The sequence below is a fragment of the Barbus barbus genome (genome assembly GCF_936440315.1).
Source record: "Barbus barbus genome assembly, chromosome: 26".
Taxonomy (NCBI): Eukaryota; Metazoa; Chordata; class Actinopteri; order Cypriniformes; family Cyprinidae; genus Barbus; species Barbus barbus.
Window position 1 is genome coordinate 22,562,811 of NC_136754.1, and position 20,525 is coordinate 22,583,335.

Here is a 20,525-nt window from a genome sequence, read left to right on the forward strand (position 1 = left end):
ATAACAGGTGCAACTTCACCTGCATTGCCCTGGAGCACATGTGAGTGAGAACTTCCTTCCTGGCAGCTGCATACTCATTACCAAGATTTTCATTCAGACTCCTCTGTCATAACAATAGACACACATTAGTGATCCCAAACACACAACATAGGGAATACCAGGACCACACGCACAAATTCTGTCCTGCAACAATGACTAACGATGAACAACAAGCCTAGTTTTTGGTTAAGAATGCAACAATCTGGTTCTAGAAGTAAAAACTCAAATTTGTTTATTTTTTTTTTTACATTTTGGCATACACTTTTAAGGAGGCTTTGTGATTGTAAATTGAAAATCGAAAGGCATGGTTTTGTTCTTTAATAGCAATTTGATATATCCCAAAAGTAACACTTTCTGTATGATATTACAAAGATTTTTAGAAAGGACACATAACCTATAACAGTATTCTAAAACAATCTAAATAGCAATTTGGCTACTGGTTAACATTTTGGCCCATGCATTCTAAGTTACATCAGTCAAAAGCACTGTTTCACATGTGGTGCAAGTTCTGACATTAGATGAAAAATTGTATAAAAGACAAACACCCTTTTTTCCGATTTGGGACAAAACAATGTGAACTAAGAAAGAAAACTTTCACTTCCAGTAAGGACAAAACCATTATTTGACATTATTTGGATGTTTGTCACATTGTGTCAGGTTGACTACACTGTCACTATCAGATGAGAACAAAACTTGAATTGAATTGAGCTGAATGAAGAAACTAATATCGTCTATCGAGCTGCTATTGAGCAATTTGCAATATCAACACTGTTATTAAACTGAATTTAATCAAAATAAAACTGACAAGCTCAATAATTATTGCATTCTGTGGAGCAGCTTAGCTGAATTAAACCTGTTCCTCATATATGAGGAACTTTACAGAGTAGAACAGAACTGAATCAACAATGGACAGACTTGAGCTGAATAAGAGCTTCTCTATAGCAAAAATTTTATTTGTTTCATATTTAAAGTAGTATGAATCATCGATTCTGTTATTTCCTATTTATCCCTTGAAGCCACTTTGAAACACATTGTATTGTATAAAGCACTATAAATAAAGGTGAGTTGAGTCAGATGTCAATTTGCCTATGTTGTTTGTTTACGTTGTAACATCAAAAAAAGTTTATAAAAAGTTTAATACCCACATGGAGGTCTCCAGATGAGTTGAAGTCAATGTCAAGGCCCATCTGGTCACAGAGCTCCTGGAGGTCATCTACCATCTTGCTCTGGGGTGGCGGGTGTCTACGCAGGATGGCCAGTTCTGGGTATGTGCGGTAGATCTGATGGGCAGCCGCTATATTTGCCAGCAACATGAACTCCTCCACCAGTCTATATTATAAGTAGGGTTGCAAAGGGGTGGAAAATTTCTGGTAAATTTCCAGAAACTTTCCAAAAATACCCAGAAGATTCCAAAAATCCTGGAAAGTTTACAAAATTTCTGTAATATTTCTGAAATTTACTGGAAATTATCCACCTTTTTGCAACCCTGATTATATGGCATGGGATTCATTTTTTAAAAGTTTAGTATGAAGGTGTTCAGGGCACATGTTGTGCAATATAGACCAGATTTGACCACTTCAATAGCATTAAGAAATTACAAACAGAACAATTATGGACCTGAACAAAACAGGCTTTAGATAAGAAACATGTGTGCCCTCTTACACAGTTCAGTGTGAACATTTTACAAAACCCACAGTCAGAGTCATAGCAACAGCTTTCGTGTGCATTCTTACTTGTTGCTGTCCTGATACTGATAGACGTAACAGCCCTGAGGCATGCTGGACTCCTTATCCAGGGTGAAAGATAACTTCAGCTATAACCAGAAAATAACAAACTGATTAGGCAAACTTTACTGATACTGTCATTAAAACAGATCACCAAACATATAGAAGGAGTTAGCAGAGTGCTTCATGAAAATTACTGTAGGCATTATTGTCATTTAGAATAATCCAGATTCACTTGTATTAATCCAAGGGTATGTAATAGCCTACTAGTGAATGAGGTCCAATGAGATCTAATTGATGGGTTTGATAAAATTTGCAAGTCTGTGACCATATTCAAATGATATTCAAAAGGTTCTATTTGGGACACTGAGCAGCATCATAAAGCATAAGTGCCTCACTTTGTAAAAGTGACCAATTACATTTACATTAAGCACCCAATTTGCGCAAAATGAGCCTAAAACAGCAGAAATTAGCCTTTTTAATAAAAGCAAAGGTCCATATTTACTAAAACTGTCAATGAAATTAACGTTAAATTAATTTGAGATATTGAAAAATTTTAGATATTGTTCTTCAAATTATTTTTATACATATGTTATGTTAAAATATATATCCATATATTTTGTTTTAATGTCACAAATAATAATAATCTCAAGGTTCAAGTTCTACATGATTCTTTGATTATTTATTTTTCATGGGGAATTTAAAGGCTTTAAATTCCCCATGAAATCAAAATTAAAGTTTTTTGGGTGTTAGTATCAATAGTCTTAAGGTTATCTATAAGCCAGTGTGCTCCAAAAGAGTGACAAAATTCGGATTTAGAAGATATAAGCATTCAAAGCTTGCAGTTCGTCACTTCCGCCAAAATGCATCAACAACTTTTTTGACGTCACCTCGTACTTCAGCTTCTCATTAAATCTGACCAATCAAATACTCTCTAGAATCCAAAGCACACTATACTATAAATAGTCGCTGAAGCGAGGAGCGTCTCGCTGCAGCCTGCGGTGGACATCCAACCCCGCCCACATCCAAGCGTGACCTCACAAGCCACGCCTGTGTCCAAATACGTCACATACTTATTATTTTGAAACAGGAAGAAGCATCGATAAATCGAGTTGTTTTCAAACCGCTAAAAAGAAGTTTGCTGTGTTAGTAAGTACAAAAAAGTAGTACTTATCTTTGGTCTTTATGAAGACTTAAAACGTTGACAACTTGAATGTGTGCGTTGTTTATGTGCATGTGTAAACAACAGTTCAGCATGCTCATGTGTTTTGAACTGTACACAGGCACGTTATTACCTAGATATCAGTAACATAAATATGTATGCATGTTTGTGTGTTATCCAGCAAGACAGTGAAATGATGTGGTTCCTCAACCAAGATACTGTGCAAGGGTTCTGTTATCAATGTCATTAAAAATATCATGTGTGTGGGGAGAGGCAAACACATGTGAGAGGGATAGAGGGTGTATACGAGTAGGTAAGGTTTATTATTAAAAACAAATGGTTATTAAAAAAATGCACATTCAGTTCATTTTATGTCATAAAAGTCAGTGCACTATATATTTATTAGTGCACTGATTCTTACAATATAAAATTAATTTTGACAATGTACAATTTTTTTTTATAACACTCATCTCACCGACTCATACACAAACACCTCATCCCTTCAACATAACTCTGTGTTCGTGACAAATTATCTTTGTGTTATTCTATATGAATGGAAAGATCACAATGATTGTCAATGTTTGTTTGTAATGTTTTACAGCATTCTACGCATTTTTGGTCCAAGCCTGATGCAGAGCAGTTCTGCTGTGATGAGGGGTTCCTGCTGCAGTTTCAACAGTAAAGAAAGGTATGGAGGTATGGTGGGAGCATTTCTCTAGATTACTGTAGTGATTGATTTTTGTGGTTTAAAATCATAAATATTCTTGTATGCAAAATGATGAGGAAAATGCTATTTAGTATGACAAATATTTAGTGGACCAACACACACGTACTCTGTATTTTTAACATGAGTGCCAAGAGGACATAAAGTGGAAGTTTGTAAGAGACACTGGCCCAGTGCTGGATACAGAGTCACTGTTGAGTTATTCTGTGGGGAGAAAGGGCCTGCCTTACTCCAGATGGACAGTAAAAATCAACAAAATGCCATCAAAGACTACTTGGGGTTGAATCGGATGAAGCAAGAGATGTCTTTTTATTCATCTCTCAGGACTTGAAGTGGGACACTCACACTGATTGTTAAAAATGCCCAGCAGAGGTTATACTTCCTTCGCCAGCTGAGGAAGTTCAACCTGCCACAGGAGCTGCTGAAACTGTTCTACTCTGCCATCATTGAATCCATCCTCTTCACTTCAATAACTGTCTGGTTCAGCTCAGCTACCAAATCTGACCTCAGAAGACTACGGAGGGTAGTCCGGACTGCTGAGCGAATCATTGGTACAACCCTCCCCACTTTCCAAGAACTACTCATCCAGAGTGAGCAAAAGGGCTGGTAAAATCACTCTGGACCCCTCACACCCAGCACACTTCCTCTTTGAACTGTTACCGTCTGGTCGACGCTACAGAGCTCGAAGCACCAGAACGATCAGACACAGGAACAGTTTCTTCCCCCAGGCAATCCATCTCATGAACACTTGACAATTAACGCAGAACACACAACTCTATTATACATTATTTATTCACCACACTTATATTTTCTTTTTTTTTTCCATTTCAAATTTGCACATATCAGACCTGTACACACAATTGTCTATATTATATATTGTGTTTTTGCTGTTTTGTACATTGACTATTTGGATATTATTCTTTTATTATCTGTCCTCTCCTGTTGCTGTCTTTCTGTTGCACTGTGGAGCTTCTTCTGTCACTAAAACAAATTCCTCGTATGTGTAAACATACTTGGCCAATAAAGCTCATTCTAATTCTGATTCTGAAATGTAAACGCACTGAAGCCCATTAGACTCAGACTTCCCTTCTATGTACTATTTCTAACCAATATAAACTCATTTAAGCTTCCACCATCTAATACTATTTCTAATTTATCTAAATCATGCTAGCAACATGCTAGTAACATGCTAATGTAGCATTTGGACAGATCAGACACACATTTTGCATTTGCTTTAACAAATCAATTAGTTATTAGATTAACAAATGGTCACAGACCCCCCCCCCCCCCCCCCCCCCCCCCAAAATACACATACTGAAAGAGACATTGACTCTTCTCTAATTAATTCATAGAAAAACCTTTCTTTGAATGAACACACATATCTTCAAGTCATTGTGTATATTATTACTGTTCTTGTATATGTTTTTGCATATTTTATCCTGTTTTATGCATGATTATGATAGAACACGAGTTAATATTACCTCATGTATATCATGAGGTAATATTAACTATATCAATTCATCTTCGGATGATCTAATTGAGAGTGTATATTATATGTCGATACCTATGCAACATAAAAGTGTTCTAAGAATCTTTAATAGTTTGTATATCAACGTCCAATCCGGTTCATATGCAAATTACCATGCATGGAGACAGAGTTGTAAACTTTCCCTCCAAAAGTTCAAGTCACCATAGGCCCTTTAACTCCCAGAGGTGTGACCTTTATAGCAGATAAAGCTCTCACGTAAGTGATGCCCTGGCAGTCTGTGGTTTTGTTAGATCCTAAGAGGATGTGAGCTAGAACTTTTTCTGGACCCTCTAAGTTTTTGTGCCAGGCCTTGGGGACTTCACTTTCCATTCAACAAAGGACCTCAGCAGATCTCTTTTCTTAGCTCTTTTCCACTCTCTACCTGGAAAGAACATTTCTATCTCAGAACATCTTTGGAGTTCATCACTCTTCAACCTGGAAATACATGATCAGGAATCCAAAACCTTGAAACCATTAAGACTTTCATCTGAGACTGCATTCCAGACACTCGTCACGACCAAATGCAGTGCAAGTATTGTACAATTTAACTAAACAAAACAGAGGTTATTAGTACAAGTTATAGACCCCGTTATAAACGGCGCTGATGGTTTTACTCAGGTGGTTAAACGACTTTTTCCATAATTGCATTCTCTGGTTTTCCTGATGGTTTCATCCATCAACTCTCATTTGCCCTTTCCCCATGTATGAGTGATTGTACGTATGTATGTTTGTTTGTTAGACTAGTTTGCGTTAGTGTTTAGTTAATAAAAGTTGTGTGCACAAATTACAGGAGTTTCTGGTTCTGCCTTGCAAATTAATGTCCCTTTACGATTTTGACCCTTACTACATGCTCTAATGTATTAATACTTAAAGTGTTTTCTGTGGCCAAGAAAATATCCTTTCTTAGAGTTGATATGAACTTGCACTGAATGTTCGCAGGACGGACAGACAGATCAGTTGATGGCAATTTAATTATGCTACAGTTATTACTGTCAGTCGATATAAATAACTGTAATTAATAATAATTAATTGCAATTATTTATATACAATTCCCTTTTGTGCTATATAAATTGCTACACTAATCATGCTAGAAACACCATACATACACACACACACACACACACACACACACACACACACACACACACACACACACACACATATTTGAGAAACACTAATCATGCTAGCAACATGCTAGTAACTAGCTAACAATGCTTACAACATGCTAGTAAACTGGCTAATCATGCTAGCAACATGCTAATCATGCTTGAAACATGTTAACATCATGCTAACAACATGCTAGTAACTTGCTAATCATGCTAACATCATGCTAGTAACTTGCTAATCATGCTAACAAAATGCCAATCATGCTAAAGACCTGCTGGTAACTTGCTAATCATGCTAAGAACATGCTAGTAACATGCAAATCATGCTAGAAACATGCTAGCAACTTCCTAATCATGCTAGCATCATGCTAGTAACATGCTAATCAAGTTAGAATCATGCTAGTGACTTCTTAATCATGCTAACAACATGTTAGTAACGTGTTAAAGACATGCTGGTAACTTTGCTAATCATGCTAGTAAAATCTTAGCAACCTACCTGGGTACCATAGCAACAACCTAACAACACACTAATATTACCTTAGCAACCGCATAGCAACCAACCATAGTACCCTAGCAACTGCATAGCAACACCTTAGCAACCACCCCGGATACCTTAGCAACCACCTAGCAACTCCTTAGAAACCACCTTGGGTAACATAGCAACACCATAGCAACCACCCTGAGTACCATAGCAACCGCCTAGCAACACCATAGCAACCACCCCGGGTGCCTTAGCAAACGCATAGCAACACCTTAGCAACAACCCTGTGTACCCTAGCAACTGCATGGCAACACCCTAGCAACCACCCCAAGTACCCTAGCAACTGCTTAGCAACCACCCCAAGTACCCTAGCAACTGCTTAGCAACCACCCTGTGTACCTTAGCAACCGCATAGTAACACCCTAGCAACCGCATAGCAACTCCTTAGCAACCACCCCAAGGACCCTAGCAACCGCATAGCAACACCCTAGCAACCACCCTAGAAGCCACCCCAGGTACCCCAGCGATCTGTTTTTCTGTGTCTGTTCTTCTGATAGACTGTATTGCCTTTAAAACATTCAAACTTTAATCTTTAAAACTATTTAACGTATTTCAAACTGAAAACCTTCAAACTTCAAGCTTTTAAAACTTTTACAAACTTTCTGGCTAGGCTTTATCAAGACAAATTAAAGTTTGTATCCAAACTTTACAATATAGTTGTTCTTCTTTCTGAGCCAAATTTCGACACCTATCTCCTCCTAGAGCTTGAAAGCTAGAACCACCAAACTCGGTCCAGACCTTCAGACTGGTCTGACTCTGTGTGTTATATCTTTTCAGACTGATCCGGCTTACGGTTTTTGAAAACCAGCCTTTCAAAACCACCAAAAATCCCATAGACTTACACTGAATGTTCAGATGAGCCAAGACTATTCAAACTCCAATTGTCAAAATTCAAACTTAAACTCCCAGAATCCCTTGAGGCTCAATCAAGCCAAAGACTATAGAATACCCAAGACGTGTCACTCGTACAGTTTTGAGTGGGGAAAAATGCAAGGCATTTGATCAAGCTTCCCTTCTATGTACCATTTCTAACCCATTCAAACTCATCCATCTAATATTTGTAATCTATCTATCTGACTATCTATCTATCCATCTATCTGTCTGTCTTCATAGCAACACTCTAGCAACCATCCAAACTAACCTAGCAACCACCCAGAGTACCCTAGCAACACCTTAGTAACCACACCGAGTACCCTAGCAACTGCATATTATTTTTATTCTGAGACTAAAATTATCAAGTCTAACTCCTCCAAGAGCTTTAACTCCAAACTCAGCCCAGATCTTCAGACTGATCTGACTGAGTGTGCTATATCTTTTCTAACTGATCAGACTTACGGTCTTCATAAAAATTAAGATTAAAAATTATAAAAATCCCATAGATTTACATTGACGGAATGTTCAAATGAGCCAAGACTATTCAAACTCCAACTGTCAAAATTCAAACTTAAACTCCCAGAATCCCTTGAGGCTCAATCAAGCTTCCCTTCTATGCACCATTTCTAACCCATTCAAACTCATTCAAACTGTCTGTCATCTATTTCTAACTTCATAGCAACAGTCTAGCAACTGTCCAAACCAACCTAGCAACCACCCCGAGTGCCCTAGTAACCGCATAGCAACATCATAGACCGTATGGATGTGATTACAAGCTTTTCCCTCACCATTGTAACGCGCTGCTTTTGCAAGGTTCCGTGAAAACGTTTCAGCTTTTTTTTTTTAAAATATCACAGGTTCATCAAGTTCGTCAAAATTATCCATCCTCGATCACTTTTAGTCAGCTTTGACAAAACTCCTCTAAGCTAGCACGTCTTTTCAAAGTGAAAGTAGCTTTGTCACCTGACTTGAATACAGCGCGCCGATTTGCTAAAATGGACTTATCAGCTTCTGATCAGAAAAAACAAGGGTGCTTGTCAGCTTCGGCAGTAAAGCGTGAACACGCGATGCCTTGGAAGTGGAAAATACCGGCTTTTTTGAAAAAAACGTGTTCAGATCGCGCTGTAGGTGGAGAATAATGCACAGCAATCAGCTCATTTTTTTAAAGCTAAGTTTAGCACTTTTTGCAAATAAACTCTTCATATATTTAGTCTTTCAGCAATTCTACAGACTGAACCACAGTAGTGAAATCACCCTCACATTACTGTAAACTTTTATATCCACCATCAAAAAAATTAATAAAAGAAAAATACATCTATTTGCAAATAAAAACATAAAATACATATACTTAAACCTGACTTGTATAATAAAAAAAAAAAAAAAAAGCTAAGCTAAATTTTTGGAACTAATGTCAAAGCATAATTTTAGTATGATGAGAGAACAAAGTGTAACCACAGAGATGAGATTATGTATTTCAGTAAAATGAAACCCGTTGATGGTACAGTAAATGTCCAGACTGAAATCTGGTCTGTCTGACCTGGTTAAGCTGTAAAGCTCCGCCCTCAAAGCGCTGGGCTCGAAGTTGTTTGGCAATGTTGTGCAAGTTGAGAATAGCTTCTTGTATCTCATGGATGCTGTGGTTCGGGGAGCAGGGTGGCAGCTCTTCAGCACTGAAGTGCTTGTCAGGACCTTCAATCATACTCTGAGCATGATCATAACTCATCTTAATGCAGGAACAGATAACAGTTCGGCCAAACCACTCCCTCAGGATCTGGAGAGTACAGAGAAAAAAATACTATAAGTAAAAAGAAAACTGGGGGGTTGATTATTCTGAGACAGGGCTGTCATCACAGATGGACAAATGGTAATATTGCTAGGCTCTGTGAGAACAGAAGTAGTGTGCCCTCTACACTAATAAAAATGATTTTGTGCTAAAGTAAATACTTCAGAAAAAAAAATTTAATTTCTACATTAAATAATTAAATTCAGGCAAGAATTTAAAAAAAGGGAAAAAAAGGAAATTCTATATTAGTACTCAATTTAAGCATGTAGAATTTAAAGCTTGAACTTAAGTATATATAGCATTTTTTTCATTATTTGGAATTGTTTGTTTACAAAGATCCTTTAACTAAATAGAGTTATGATCCTGTTGTTCTCATTTTGCACTTGGGCATGAATAATTAATAAGGCTAATTTTTTTCACTGTTTTCGAGATGTATTTACTAGGGATGTGCATCTCCATAACTGAGGCTGATGCGATACGAATCTCGATGCATAGCCAACGAAACTATACATTAAAGATATATACGAAGCAGCTACCGATACGATGCAATATGATTCACCCCTATTGCAATGCAGTGTGATCCGATTTCGATTCAATTCAACACAAAAATATGATGCTATGCAATTCAATATTTTACAGACAATTCACTTTTATTTCTTTGGTTCAGACAGACAGCCATGTTAATCTTCTATGTGACTCTCAGGACACGCCTCAGTCTCCATAATGTTGTGATACGTCATATTCACATAGCACATCAGTGGTAATGAGAGAACACGCTTGAGAAACAGTTTAGAGAGGAGAAATCAATCTACATGAAACTTTGGTCACAAATTATTGGTCACTTTCTAAATAGTAGTATAGCACCTACTAATAATACCATCTACTAATAATTATATACACAAATAGTTTTTTTACTGATGTAAATTTGTTAGAAACGATGCATTGTGATACAAATGCCAACTTGTATCCGATGCACTTTAAATCTTTTTGAACTTTTCTGAATTGATGTTGTGAGCTTTAGTAACTTGCTGTTTTTGTGACATTTGGAGTTCATTTTCTGCTCAAAATGACTCATTACCGTTACTGTGTATTGTGTCACTGTTTTACTGTCACTGTGTATTGTGTTATGTGTACCAGCAGAAGAAACCAGCAGAAGAAAACTGGTGTCATAATTAAGGTATACCTGTAAGTGTAAAGGTGTACGAGTGCACATCTATAGATTGAGAAATGAGCACACTCCGGGTGGGGACAAAATGCATTCTCTAAGGCACTAAGAGCTGTAGAGGCAAACAGTGCATTTGAAGGTATAGGAAATACAGAGAAAATGCGAGACGCTAGAAGGGAAGTTCTGGTCATAAATCGCTCTACCAACTCTAAATTCCTACCATTACAGACAGAGGCACGCCCCGAGTTTTAGCGAATAGGTCAGATATGATGGTCAAAGTAAGTAGGGGGTGAAGAATATTTGTTTTTAAATTCCTTGTTTTTATTATTATCACCCTTATTTTTATTGTTGTTATTTTTTTTTTTTTAATGACTATTTTACTTCCTTTTATGTAAAGCACTTTGAATTACCACTGTGTATGAAATGTGCTATATAAATAAACTTGCCTTACCAAGTATTGAGGCCTTTGTGTTAATGTGGGTAATAACTACACTGAGTAGAGATATTATCTTAAAAAGTATAACAAGCTGCCTACTTGCTTGCTTACATGTTTGTAAGTGAACCACATGCTTTAACAGCATGATTTTTTTTTTAAGTGCTACATAGTTTGAGTAAATTTTACAAACCGTGATTGAGTAAAATGTATTTGAGTACTGCAGAGTAAACGTAAAATAATTAAGTAGAAATTACTCATCAAACTCTAACTGGCCATGTTAAATTTACTTATTTCCTTTGCTAATTTTACTTAACTTAGTTAAGTAGATTCCATACTTAAATTTTACTTGCAAAAAAATAAAAAAATAAAAAAAATTTACTTATTGCTTTTTTCAAAGTAAGAAAGGAGTGTGGGCGCCCACAGAAATGCACAGGGCCCTAATCTGTAATCTGGCACACCTTTCCCTCTGGAGAAAGTTTCCAAATAACAGAGAATGTCAGTCGATCAGTCAGAGGATTCAAGCTGCATAGCTCCTCACACAGAAGTCGAGGCAACATGGGAATTACCTGCAGCAAAAAAAAAAGAAAAAGATACAAATGTACTACTATTTTATCAATGTAAAATGACATGCACATTAAAAAATTTAGTTTAATAAACAAATAAATAACAATAACAATAATAAATGCAATAATTATAAAAGGTATAAAAATCATTCACTGAACTGATACATTCAAAAACATGGATAAATTAAACTCCAGTACTGTGTATTGCTTGGATAAGGAACAATTGATCCTGCTTTGGTTTCATTTGGAACTATTATGGTGGAGTAATTAAGTTACTTAATATAATTCACAATAATAATAATAATTCACTCACACACACAAATTCTGTCACCCTGTACTCGCCCTCATGAATACGGTTGTTTAAGCAAAGCCATCAGAGGAGACACAATGTCTTTATATGATGAACAGGTTTAATTTATTTATAAACACTGATAAATGCATATAGAGTTAATTAAATATGGTAAAACTCAAATGACATCATGAGAATCGAAACTATTAGAGATAAAATTGTAACCATGCAGCTGTCAGCCACAGTATCGCATCATTAAAGATGAATATGAGAAAACTACAGAATGTCACATTTTATTATTAGCCGTTTCAACACATACATGTTTTACCAAATAAAAATAACAGCACTTTTAGAGTTCATCCCACTCATTGATGTGAGCATAAGTATTGGTACAGTTGAACATAAGGCAGATATAAAAGATTAAAAGCTATTATTTAGTTGCAGATCCCTTGCGCACAAATCACAGCAGTGAGTCTGTGAGCCATAGACATCACCAGACTCTTGGTCTCATCCTTTGAAATACTTTTCCCAGCCTTTAATGCAGCCAATTCCAATTGTTGCTTGTTTTGGGGAGTTTCTGCCTTTACTCTCCTCTTCAGCTGGTGAAATTCATGTTCAATCGGATTTAAATCTGGAGATTGGCAATCTAAGACTTTCCATTTCCCTTATAAATTCCTTGACTGAACTGGCAGGGTGTTTTGGGTCATTGTCCTGATGCAATATGAAGCACTTCCCAATGAATCTGGTGGCATTTTCTTGAATATTGATAGGCAAGATGGTTTTGTACCCTTCCAAATCCATTCTGCTACTGTCATCATACATTAAGTCATCAATAAAGTTGAGAGGGCCTGTTCTAGAGGCAGCCATGCATGCCCATGCCATGACACCACCTACACCATGCTTTACAGATGAGGCTGTATGCTTGGGATCATTTGCAGTTCCCTTTTTTCTCCACATTTTTGCTTTCCCATCACTTAGATATAAAAGGTTCATCTGTCTCATCGGTCCATAAACACAGTTCCAAAACTCTTCTGGCTCACCTTTGTACTTTTTCGCAAACTCTAATCTTGCCTTTCTATTTTTGGTGCTGGTCAGAGGTTTGTATCTTGCTGTGTAGCATCTGTAATTCTGTGTCAAAGTCTCCTGAGGACAGTAGATTGTCAGAGCATCACCCCAGCTTTCTGGAAGTTGTTGGTGATTTTACAGACACGTCTTTTATGGTTCATTTTCACAGCTATTATGATTTGTCTGTCATCAACTACTGTTGTTTTCTCAGCCGATCAGGTAGTTGCTGGTGTCGCTGGTGGTTTACAAACTCTTGATTTCTTTTTTGCTATAGCTCTAATTGACTTACTCTTTTCTTTTAGCATGCAAATTGCTTGCTTTTCTCTCAAAGTCAGCTCCCTCATCTTCATCCTGGTTTGTGTGTCATCATCGAATGCAAGATTCAGAATGCAGAAGTAATGGATATAACTGATACGACACATTCCCTGCTTTTAATATCTGAAGAATTAATGCAACAGGACACAGCTGATCACTTAGAAAGACCTGTGAGGCAACTGTTCCAATACTTATGCTCACATCAGATAGGGGGATGAAACTCTTAAAGTGCTGAACTTTTTAGCTGGTAAAACATCTATGTGTTGAATCACCCAATAGTAAAATGTGACATTCTGTAGTTTTGTCTCATATTCATCTTTTAATCAGATTTGTAAATGTTTTGACTCCACAGCCAACAGAGCAATTTTGTCTTTACTGTTGCAAAACTTTTGAATCAAAATGGGGCCATTCAAAACCTTTATAAAGTCCTCCTTCCTCTGTACACTGTCTTCTAATGGCTGATACAACACATGCAGGTATGGGCTGCTCAGATCACCATAGGCCCAGCGGACAACTTGTCTGTATGCTGTCGATATTGATTGGCTTATACCAATGGCATCAAAAAGTGTGACTTACAGGTAGTTGTGACCTACCTAAATATAGGCAACTTATAAAAACAAAATTACTGGTTTTAAAATGGTTTTCAAATCTTTAATATACTATATGTATTTATACATACAACTATTTAGTTCAGAGTAATAAATGATCTCTGCCCTAAACACACTCAAATCCGCTGGCCTGGAGAGGTCTATGCTCCTGTCTGAAGTGCATATAGGCTAGCTGTAGCACATATGGGTTCAGACAGCAAGCCCCTGGGTGCAAAGTCAGACACTGCACATCAAGTGTGGGGATCACATTCTCCACTAAGGCCCAGTATGCATCCAACTCCCTGTAGCACTGACTTTCCTCAGCTGTGACCATGGCCTCGCATTTACCACACAAACACTTAATGAAACAAAAACGTGTTTATCTCTCTCTCTCCTGCGGTGATGAGAAGCAGTTATATCACGTGTCGGATATTAATGAGTGTGACACGCCTGATCAAAGCTTATTCGTTTCTGATACTGGTAAGTATCAATACTCATAGATGACCAATACTAGCTTTGCTATTGCTTGAGTACATTAGCTAACGTGTGTACATCTCTAAGCTAACACTGGTCTCTCACCAAGACACCTATCCTGTTTTCCTCACACATCAACTCAATTTGTCTCCTTTGACCGTTGCTCTGTCTAATTCTGGCCTGTCCCTGCTCTCTTTGCTGCATAGAGCAGGCTCATAATTTTATCTGTGGTCCGTCATACGAGTGTAAATAAACATTTACAATTTCCTCAGCATCCGAACTGTCATTGCGATCCATTGTTTTCCTATGGTTAAAATGGACCGCTCTCCCTCTCGTTACGTCACTTCCGGTTTTTAGATGTGGAAGTAAAATTCTCTCACAAAAAAGACTCCAGAAGCCTTAAGTGTATTTTAAAGTATATTTTAAAGAAAATCTAGTTCCTACATTATTTTTCTATACATCGACTCACTGGAGTCTCTAACCTGGAATATGCCCTTTAAGGGACTTGGAATTGTTTGGTAAATTTTTTATAGTGCAAAAAGCAAAAGTGAAAATCAAACTTGGATTTGTACCTTCTGAACCAGATAAACACTTGTGGCTCTTTTACCAGCGATTTGATCCAAGACATTTCCCTCCTCCACAAAGTAACTCACATCAGCTATATGAACACCAACTTCAAAATTGCCTACATGAGAGAAAAAAAAATAAATAAAAAAAAAATAAAGAGTTTATTGTATCATAAAGAGCTGAATTTTTGTAAGTGTAATGCAATTTTTAATGAGCTTCAATGTCAAAAGGAACCACACATACCATCTGAGAGCTGTTTGCAGGATAATGCATCATCCAGATCTCTGGCTGTAGCTGGGTCGATGGTAAATACACATTCTTTTCTTAAAAATAAATGAAAATTAAACCAGGAAAGAAGTTTCATATATACAGGTATATCTCCAAAAATTTGAATATTATGATTTTTTTTTTTTTTGTAACTTATTTCAAAAAGTGAAACTTTCATATATTATAGATTCATACATGTAAAAGATTTCAAAAGGTTTTTTTTTTATTCTTTTTATTTAGATGATTAGAGCTTACAGCTCATGAAAGTCAAGAATCCAGTATCTCAAAATATTAGAATATTTCCTAAAATCAATCAAAAAAAGGATTTGCACAACAGAATAATTCAAGTTCTTTAAAGTATGTTCATTTATGCACTCAATGCTTGGTCAGGGCTCCTTCAGCACCAATTACAGCATCAGTTGGGTGTGGCATGGAAGCAATCAGCCTGTGGTACTGCTGAGGCACTATTGAGCCTTCAGCTCGTCTGTATTGCAGGATCAACCTGTTTCTCATCTTTCTCTAGAAAATATCCCATAGATTCCATATGAGGTTTAGGTCAGGCATGTTGGCTGGCCAATCAAGCACATTAATTTCATGGTCAGCAAACCACTTGGAAGTGGTTTTGCCACTGTGGGCCGGTGCAAGTCCAGCTGGAAAAGGAAATCATCTCCATAAAGCTTGTCAGCAGATGGAAGCATAAAGTGCCCCAAAATCTCCTGGTAGACGGCTTCATTGACTTTGGACTTGATAAAACACAATGGACCAGCACCAGCAGACATCATGGCACCCCAAATCATCAATGGCTTCGGAAACGTCACACTGGACTTCAAGCAGCTTGGATTCTGTGCCTCTCCAGTCTTCCTCCAGACTCCAGAGCTTTATTTCCAAATGAAATGTAAAATTTACTTTTATCTGAAAAGAGGACTTTGGACCACTGAGCAACAGTCCAATTATTTTTCTCCTTAGCCTAGGTAAGATGCTTCTGATGTTGTTTCCGTTTCAGAAGTGGCTTGGTAGCCCTTTTCCTGAAGATTTCGGAGCGTGGTGACTCTTGATGCACTGACTCCTACTTCAGTCCACTCCTTGTGAAGCTCAAGTGTTTGAATCAGCTTTGCTTGACAGTATTCTCAAGCAGTCTTCCCTGTTGCTTGTGCACCTTATCCTACCCAATTTCTTATGCTTTGATACAGCACTCTGTGAACAGCCACCCCTTTCAGTAATGACCTTCTGTGACTTGCCCTCTTTGTGAGGGTGTCATTGATTGTCTTCTGGACCACTGCCAAGTCAGCAGTCTTCCCCATTATTGTGGTTTCAAAGAATAAGAGATATCCGGAATTTATACTGTAGGGATGGTCATTTAATGAAACTCAAATGTGAATATTCTAATATTTTGAGATACTAGATTTTTGACTTTCATGAGCTTCAAGCTCTCATCCTCAAAATAATAATAAAAAAAAAACTCACCATATTCTAATTGTTTTAGATGCACCTATATATAAAAATTCAACTGAGTCATGAAGCACAAAAAAATTTATAGTTATAATATGGAGTGCTGAAGAGTTGGGACAGGGTAGTAGGTTACCGGAGATCTCTTCTTCTAGAGAGCTCATGAGCAGGGATGCTCCAGGGCAGATCTTTGGGAAGACAATTCAAGACCTCCTCTGAAAACTCTGAGAAGTCAACATCATATTCAGTCATGATGCCTTCAGTTTCTGGCTCTATTTCACCTGCTTGCCCTAACGTTTTTGCAAGCCGCCTAGAACCAGAGAAAACAACTTTGATAAATGCTTTTATGAAGGATGATTGCTAATGTATACCCTATATATACTGGTACCCCAGATCTCACCCTTCAGCAAAGTTGTTGTCTGCTGGCCAATGTGTTATTCGGCAGATAAAGAGTGTGTTTTCATAGTCTCCAGGTCTGGAGACAAAGTCTGCAGGACAGTCTGCTAGAGGCACATTAACTCTCGGAATCCGATGGTCCACAGGAGAGAACATTGCAAAATTCTTGTTGGGGAGACATTTAAGGAAGCCTGATGCTGCCCTGGAGTGCTTTTGCTCAAAAATGAATACAACCTGAAATCACAACATGCATGTACAATTATACACATCAAAATAAAGTCATGCTATAATTTTATTTTTCTCCAAAGTGAGATGTATTATCAAAATCATGAAGTTAATATTCACCCCATTTACTTTTATAATACATGTTCTTGATGATATTGTGCATGATTCATCAGTGATGCAAATTTTTTCAAAGACCAAGAAGAAAAAAATTATAAAGATAGATAGAGCTGGATGAAAATTTGATAATGATAGTTATTCGTGATATATTTTTCCTTGATAAAATTATAAGGGATCGAAGAATGTTCAACAATGTTTATGTGGCAAAAGCGGAATGAAACCGTGTGCCTCAATTGAACCACACCGCGTGGACCGTTTATCCACTCGGCTCAAAATTCTAATAGCAGCACAGCGCAAGCTTATTAGAGTAGATGCGTTTACTCACTATTAAAGTCGCACCGGGTTTCAATTTTGAAACGTGCAGTGCTCAACTAAGCGTTCTCCCCACCTGCCAACCATTCGAATTTCCGTAGGCGTGATTTTTTGTGACATCACAAATACAGGAAAACAACTTTGTAGTTGTTTGTAGAACTTTGTTCTTGAAAAGAATTTATTTTAAAATGAAATATCTCGCTTTGGAGTGGGTTTCTAACGTTGTAGACTAAAATGCAAAAAGCATAAAAGCATAATAGGACCCCTTTAAAAGTAAAATTAATGTGGAAGTATTTTCATTTACTGTAATGAAACTGTCATGAATAAGAACCATTGATTTTATTGTCTTAAGTGAGCCTATTGTATATCCTTTCAAACAAATGACTTACCTTTCCAGTCCTTTGCATAGCTCTCTCTGAACTTGATCCAGAAGTGTTGAATGCACTTCCATGTTTGACAGATTGTGTTGTGACAAGGGCTAAGGGAAAAAAAATAATAATTACAGCCATATAAATGTGATTGCTAACAGCTATTTTCCATTTTATATTCTGTCACGTCCTTTAGTTGAATGTTCAAAAGCATGGAATAATTTTCAAATGTTTTTAAAAGAAGTCTCTTATGCTCAAAATACAATACAAACTGAAATCTTGTGAAACATTAATACAATTAGCAACTTTTTAATTTGAATATATTTTAAAAAGGAATTTATTCATGTAATGGCAAAGCTGTTTTAAAGTGTTGCATAATCCTTTAGAAATCATTCTAATGTTGATTTGTTGATAAAGAAACTTTTCTTCTTCTGGTTGTGAGTCTATGGCAGCCCATAGAACTACTTGCAAAAAGGAGGTATTGTTACTGTAGCTCATGCCTTTTTATAATAACTTACTGTTGATGGGCATGGGATTGTGTGAGCTTCATTCAACTTTGAAATGTGGAGTAGCACGATTGAAAAATGAAGACATTCATAATTGTTGGTTCATTTAATTTTATGTTAGAATAACCTTTTATATTTGTTTCAATTAATGTAAAAGTGACATCATACCACATTACATTATAGCATTTATCTGCCTTTTTTTTTTTTTTTTTTTTTTAAATCAGGCTTCAAGTTTAAAATCCAGTTGACTAGCACGACAGTGATTGAAGATTACATTTACATTTAGTCATTCAGCAGACACTTTTATCCAATGCGACTTAAAAGAGCAATGCAATGCAAGTGCAATGACAAGTCCCAGATAGCTTAACGCAGTACAAGGCTTTTTTTTTTTATATATAAATTATATAATAAATGAAAACAGATAGAATAGAAAAATACAAACCCGATTCCAAAAAAGTTGGGACACTGTACAAATTACGAATGAAAAAGGAATGCAATAATTTACAAATCTCATAAATTTATATTTTATTCACAATAGAATATAGATAACATATCAAATGTTGAAAGTGAGACATTTTGAAATGTCATGACAAATATTGGCTCATTTTGGATTTCATGAGAGCTACACATTCCAAAAAAGTTGGGACAGGTAGCAATAAGAGGCCGGAAAAGTTAAATGTACATATAAGGACCAGCTGGAGGACCAATTTGCAACTTATTAGGTCAATTGGCAACATGATTGGGTATAAAAAGAGCCTCTCAGAGTGGCAATGTCTCTCAGAAGTCAAGATGGCAAGAGCATCACCAATTCCCCCAACGCTGCGGCGAAAAATAGTGGAGCAATATCAGAAAGGATTTTCTCAGAGAAAAATTGCAAAGAGTTTGAAGTAATCATCATCTATAGTGCATAATATCATCCAAAGATTCAGAAAATCTAGAACAATCTCTGTGCGTAAGGGTCAAGGCCGGAAAACCATACTGGATGCCCGTGATCTTCGGGCCCTTAGACGGCACTGCATCACATACAGGAATGCTACTGTAATGGAAATCACAACATGGGCTCAGGAATACTTCCAGAAAACATTGTCGGTGAACACAATCCACCGTGCCATTCGCCGTTGCCGGCTAAAACTCTATAGGTCAAAAAAGAAGCCATATCTAAACATGATCCAGAAGCGCAGGCGTTTTCTCTGGGCCAAGGCTTATTTAAAATGGACTGTGGCAAAGTGGAAAACTGTTCTGTGGTCAGACGAATCAAAATTTGAAGTTCTTTTTGGAAAATTGGGACGCCATGTCATCCGGACTAAAGAGGACAAGGACAACCCAAGTTGTTATCAGCGCTCAGTTCAGAAGCCTGCATCTCTGATGGTATGGGGTTGCGTGAGTGCGTGTGGCATGGGCAGCTTACACATCTGGAAAGGCACCATCAATGCTGAAAGGTATATCCAAGTTCTAGAACAACATATGCTCCCATCCAGACGTTGTCTCTTTCAGGGAAGACCTTGCATTTTCCAACATGACAATGCCAGACCACATACTGCATCAATTACAACATCATGGCTGCGTAGAAGGAGGATCCGGGTACTGAAATGGCCAGCCTGCAGTCCAGATCTTTCACCCATAGAAAACATTTGGCGCATCATAAAGAGGAAGATGCGACAAAGAAGACCTAAGACAGTTGAGTAACTAGAAGCCTGTATTAGACAAGAATGGGACAACATTCCTATCCCTAAACTTGAGCAACTTGTCTCCTCAGTCCCCACACGTTTGCAGACTGTTATAAAAATAAGAGGGGATGCCACACAGTGGTAAACATGGCCTTGTCCCAACTTTTTTTAGATGTGTTGATGCCATGAAATTTAAAATAAACTTATTTTTCCCTTAAAATTATAAATTTTCTCAGTTTAAACATTTGATATGTCATCTATGTTGTATTCTGAATAAAAT

General features: G+C 37.1%; 1 protein-coding gene across 3 annotated transcripts in view; it reads right to left on the reverse strand.

The window, feature by feature from the left end:
• The window catches only part of dis3l2 (DIS3 like 3'-5' exoribonuclease 2), a 123,973-nt gene that overhangs the window by 37,392 nt on the left and 66,056 nt on the right, over positions 1-20,525 (reverse strand). For all 3 annotated transcript variants that reach the window (XM_079379731.1, XM_079379730.1, XM_079379732.1), the window contains exons 7-16: positions 18,094-18,182; positions 17,055-17,284; positions 16,791-16,964; positions 15,185-15,264; positions 14,947-15,059; positions 11,540-11,647; positions 9,235-9,468; positions 1,773-1,852; positions 1,185-1,368; positions 20-103 (exon numbers count right to left, since the gene is read on the reverse strand). In XM_079379731.1, coding sequence (XP_079235857.1) covers positions 20-103; positions 1,185-1,368; positions 1,773-1,852; positions 9,235-9,468; positions 11,540-11,647; positions 14,947-15,059; positions 15,185-15,264; positions 16,791-16,964; positions 17,055-17,284; positions 18,094-18,182 — 1,376 coding nt within the window. The remainder of the gene's footprint in view (positions 1-19; positions 104-1,184; positions 1,369-1,772; positions 1,853-9,234; positions 9,469-11,539; positions 11,648-14,946; positions 15,060-15,184; positions 15,265-16,790; positions 16,965-17,054; positions 17,285-18,093; positions 18,183-20,525) is intronic.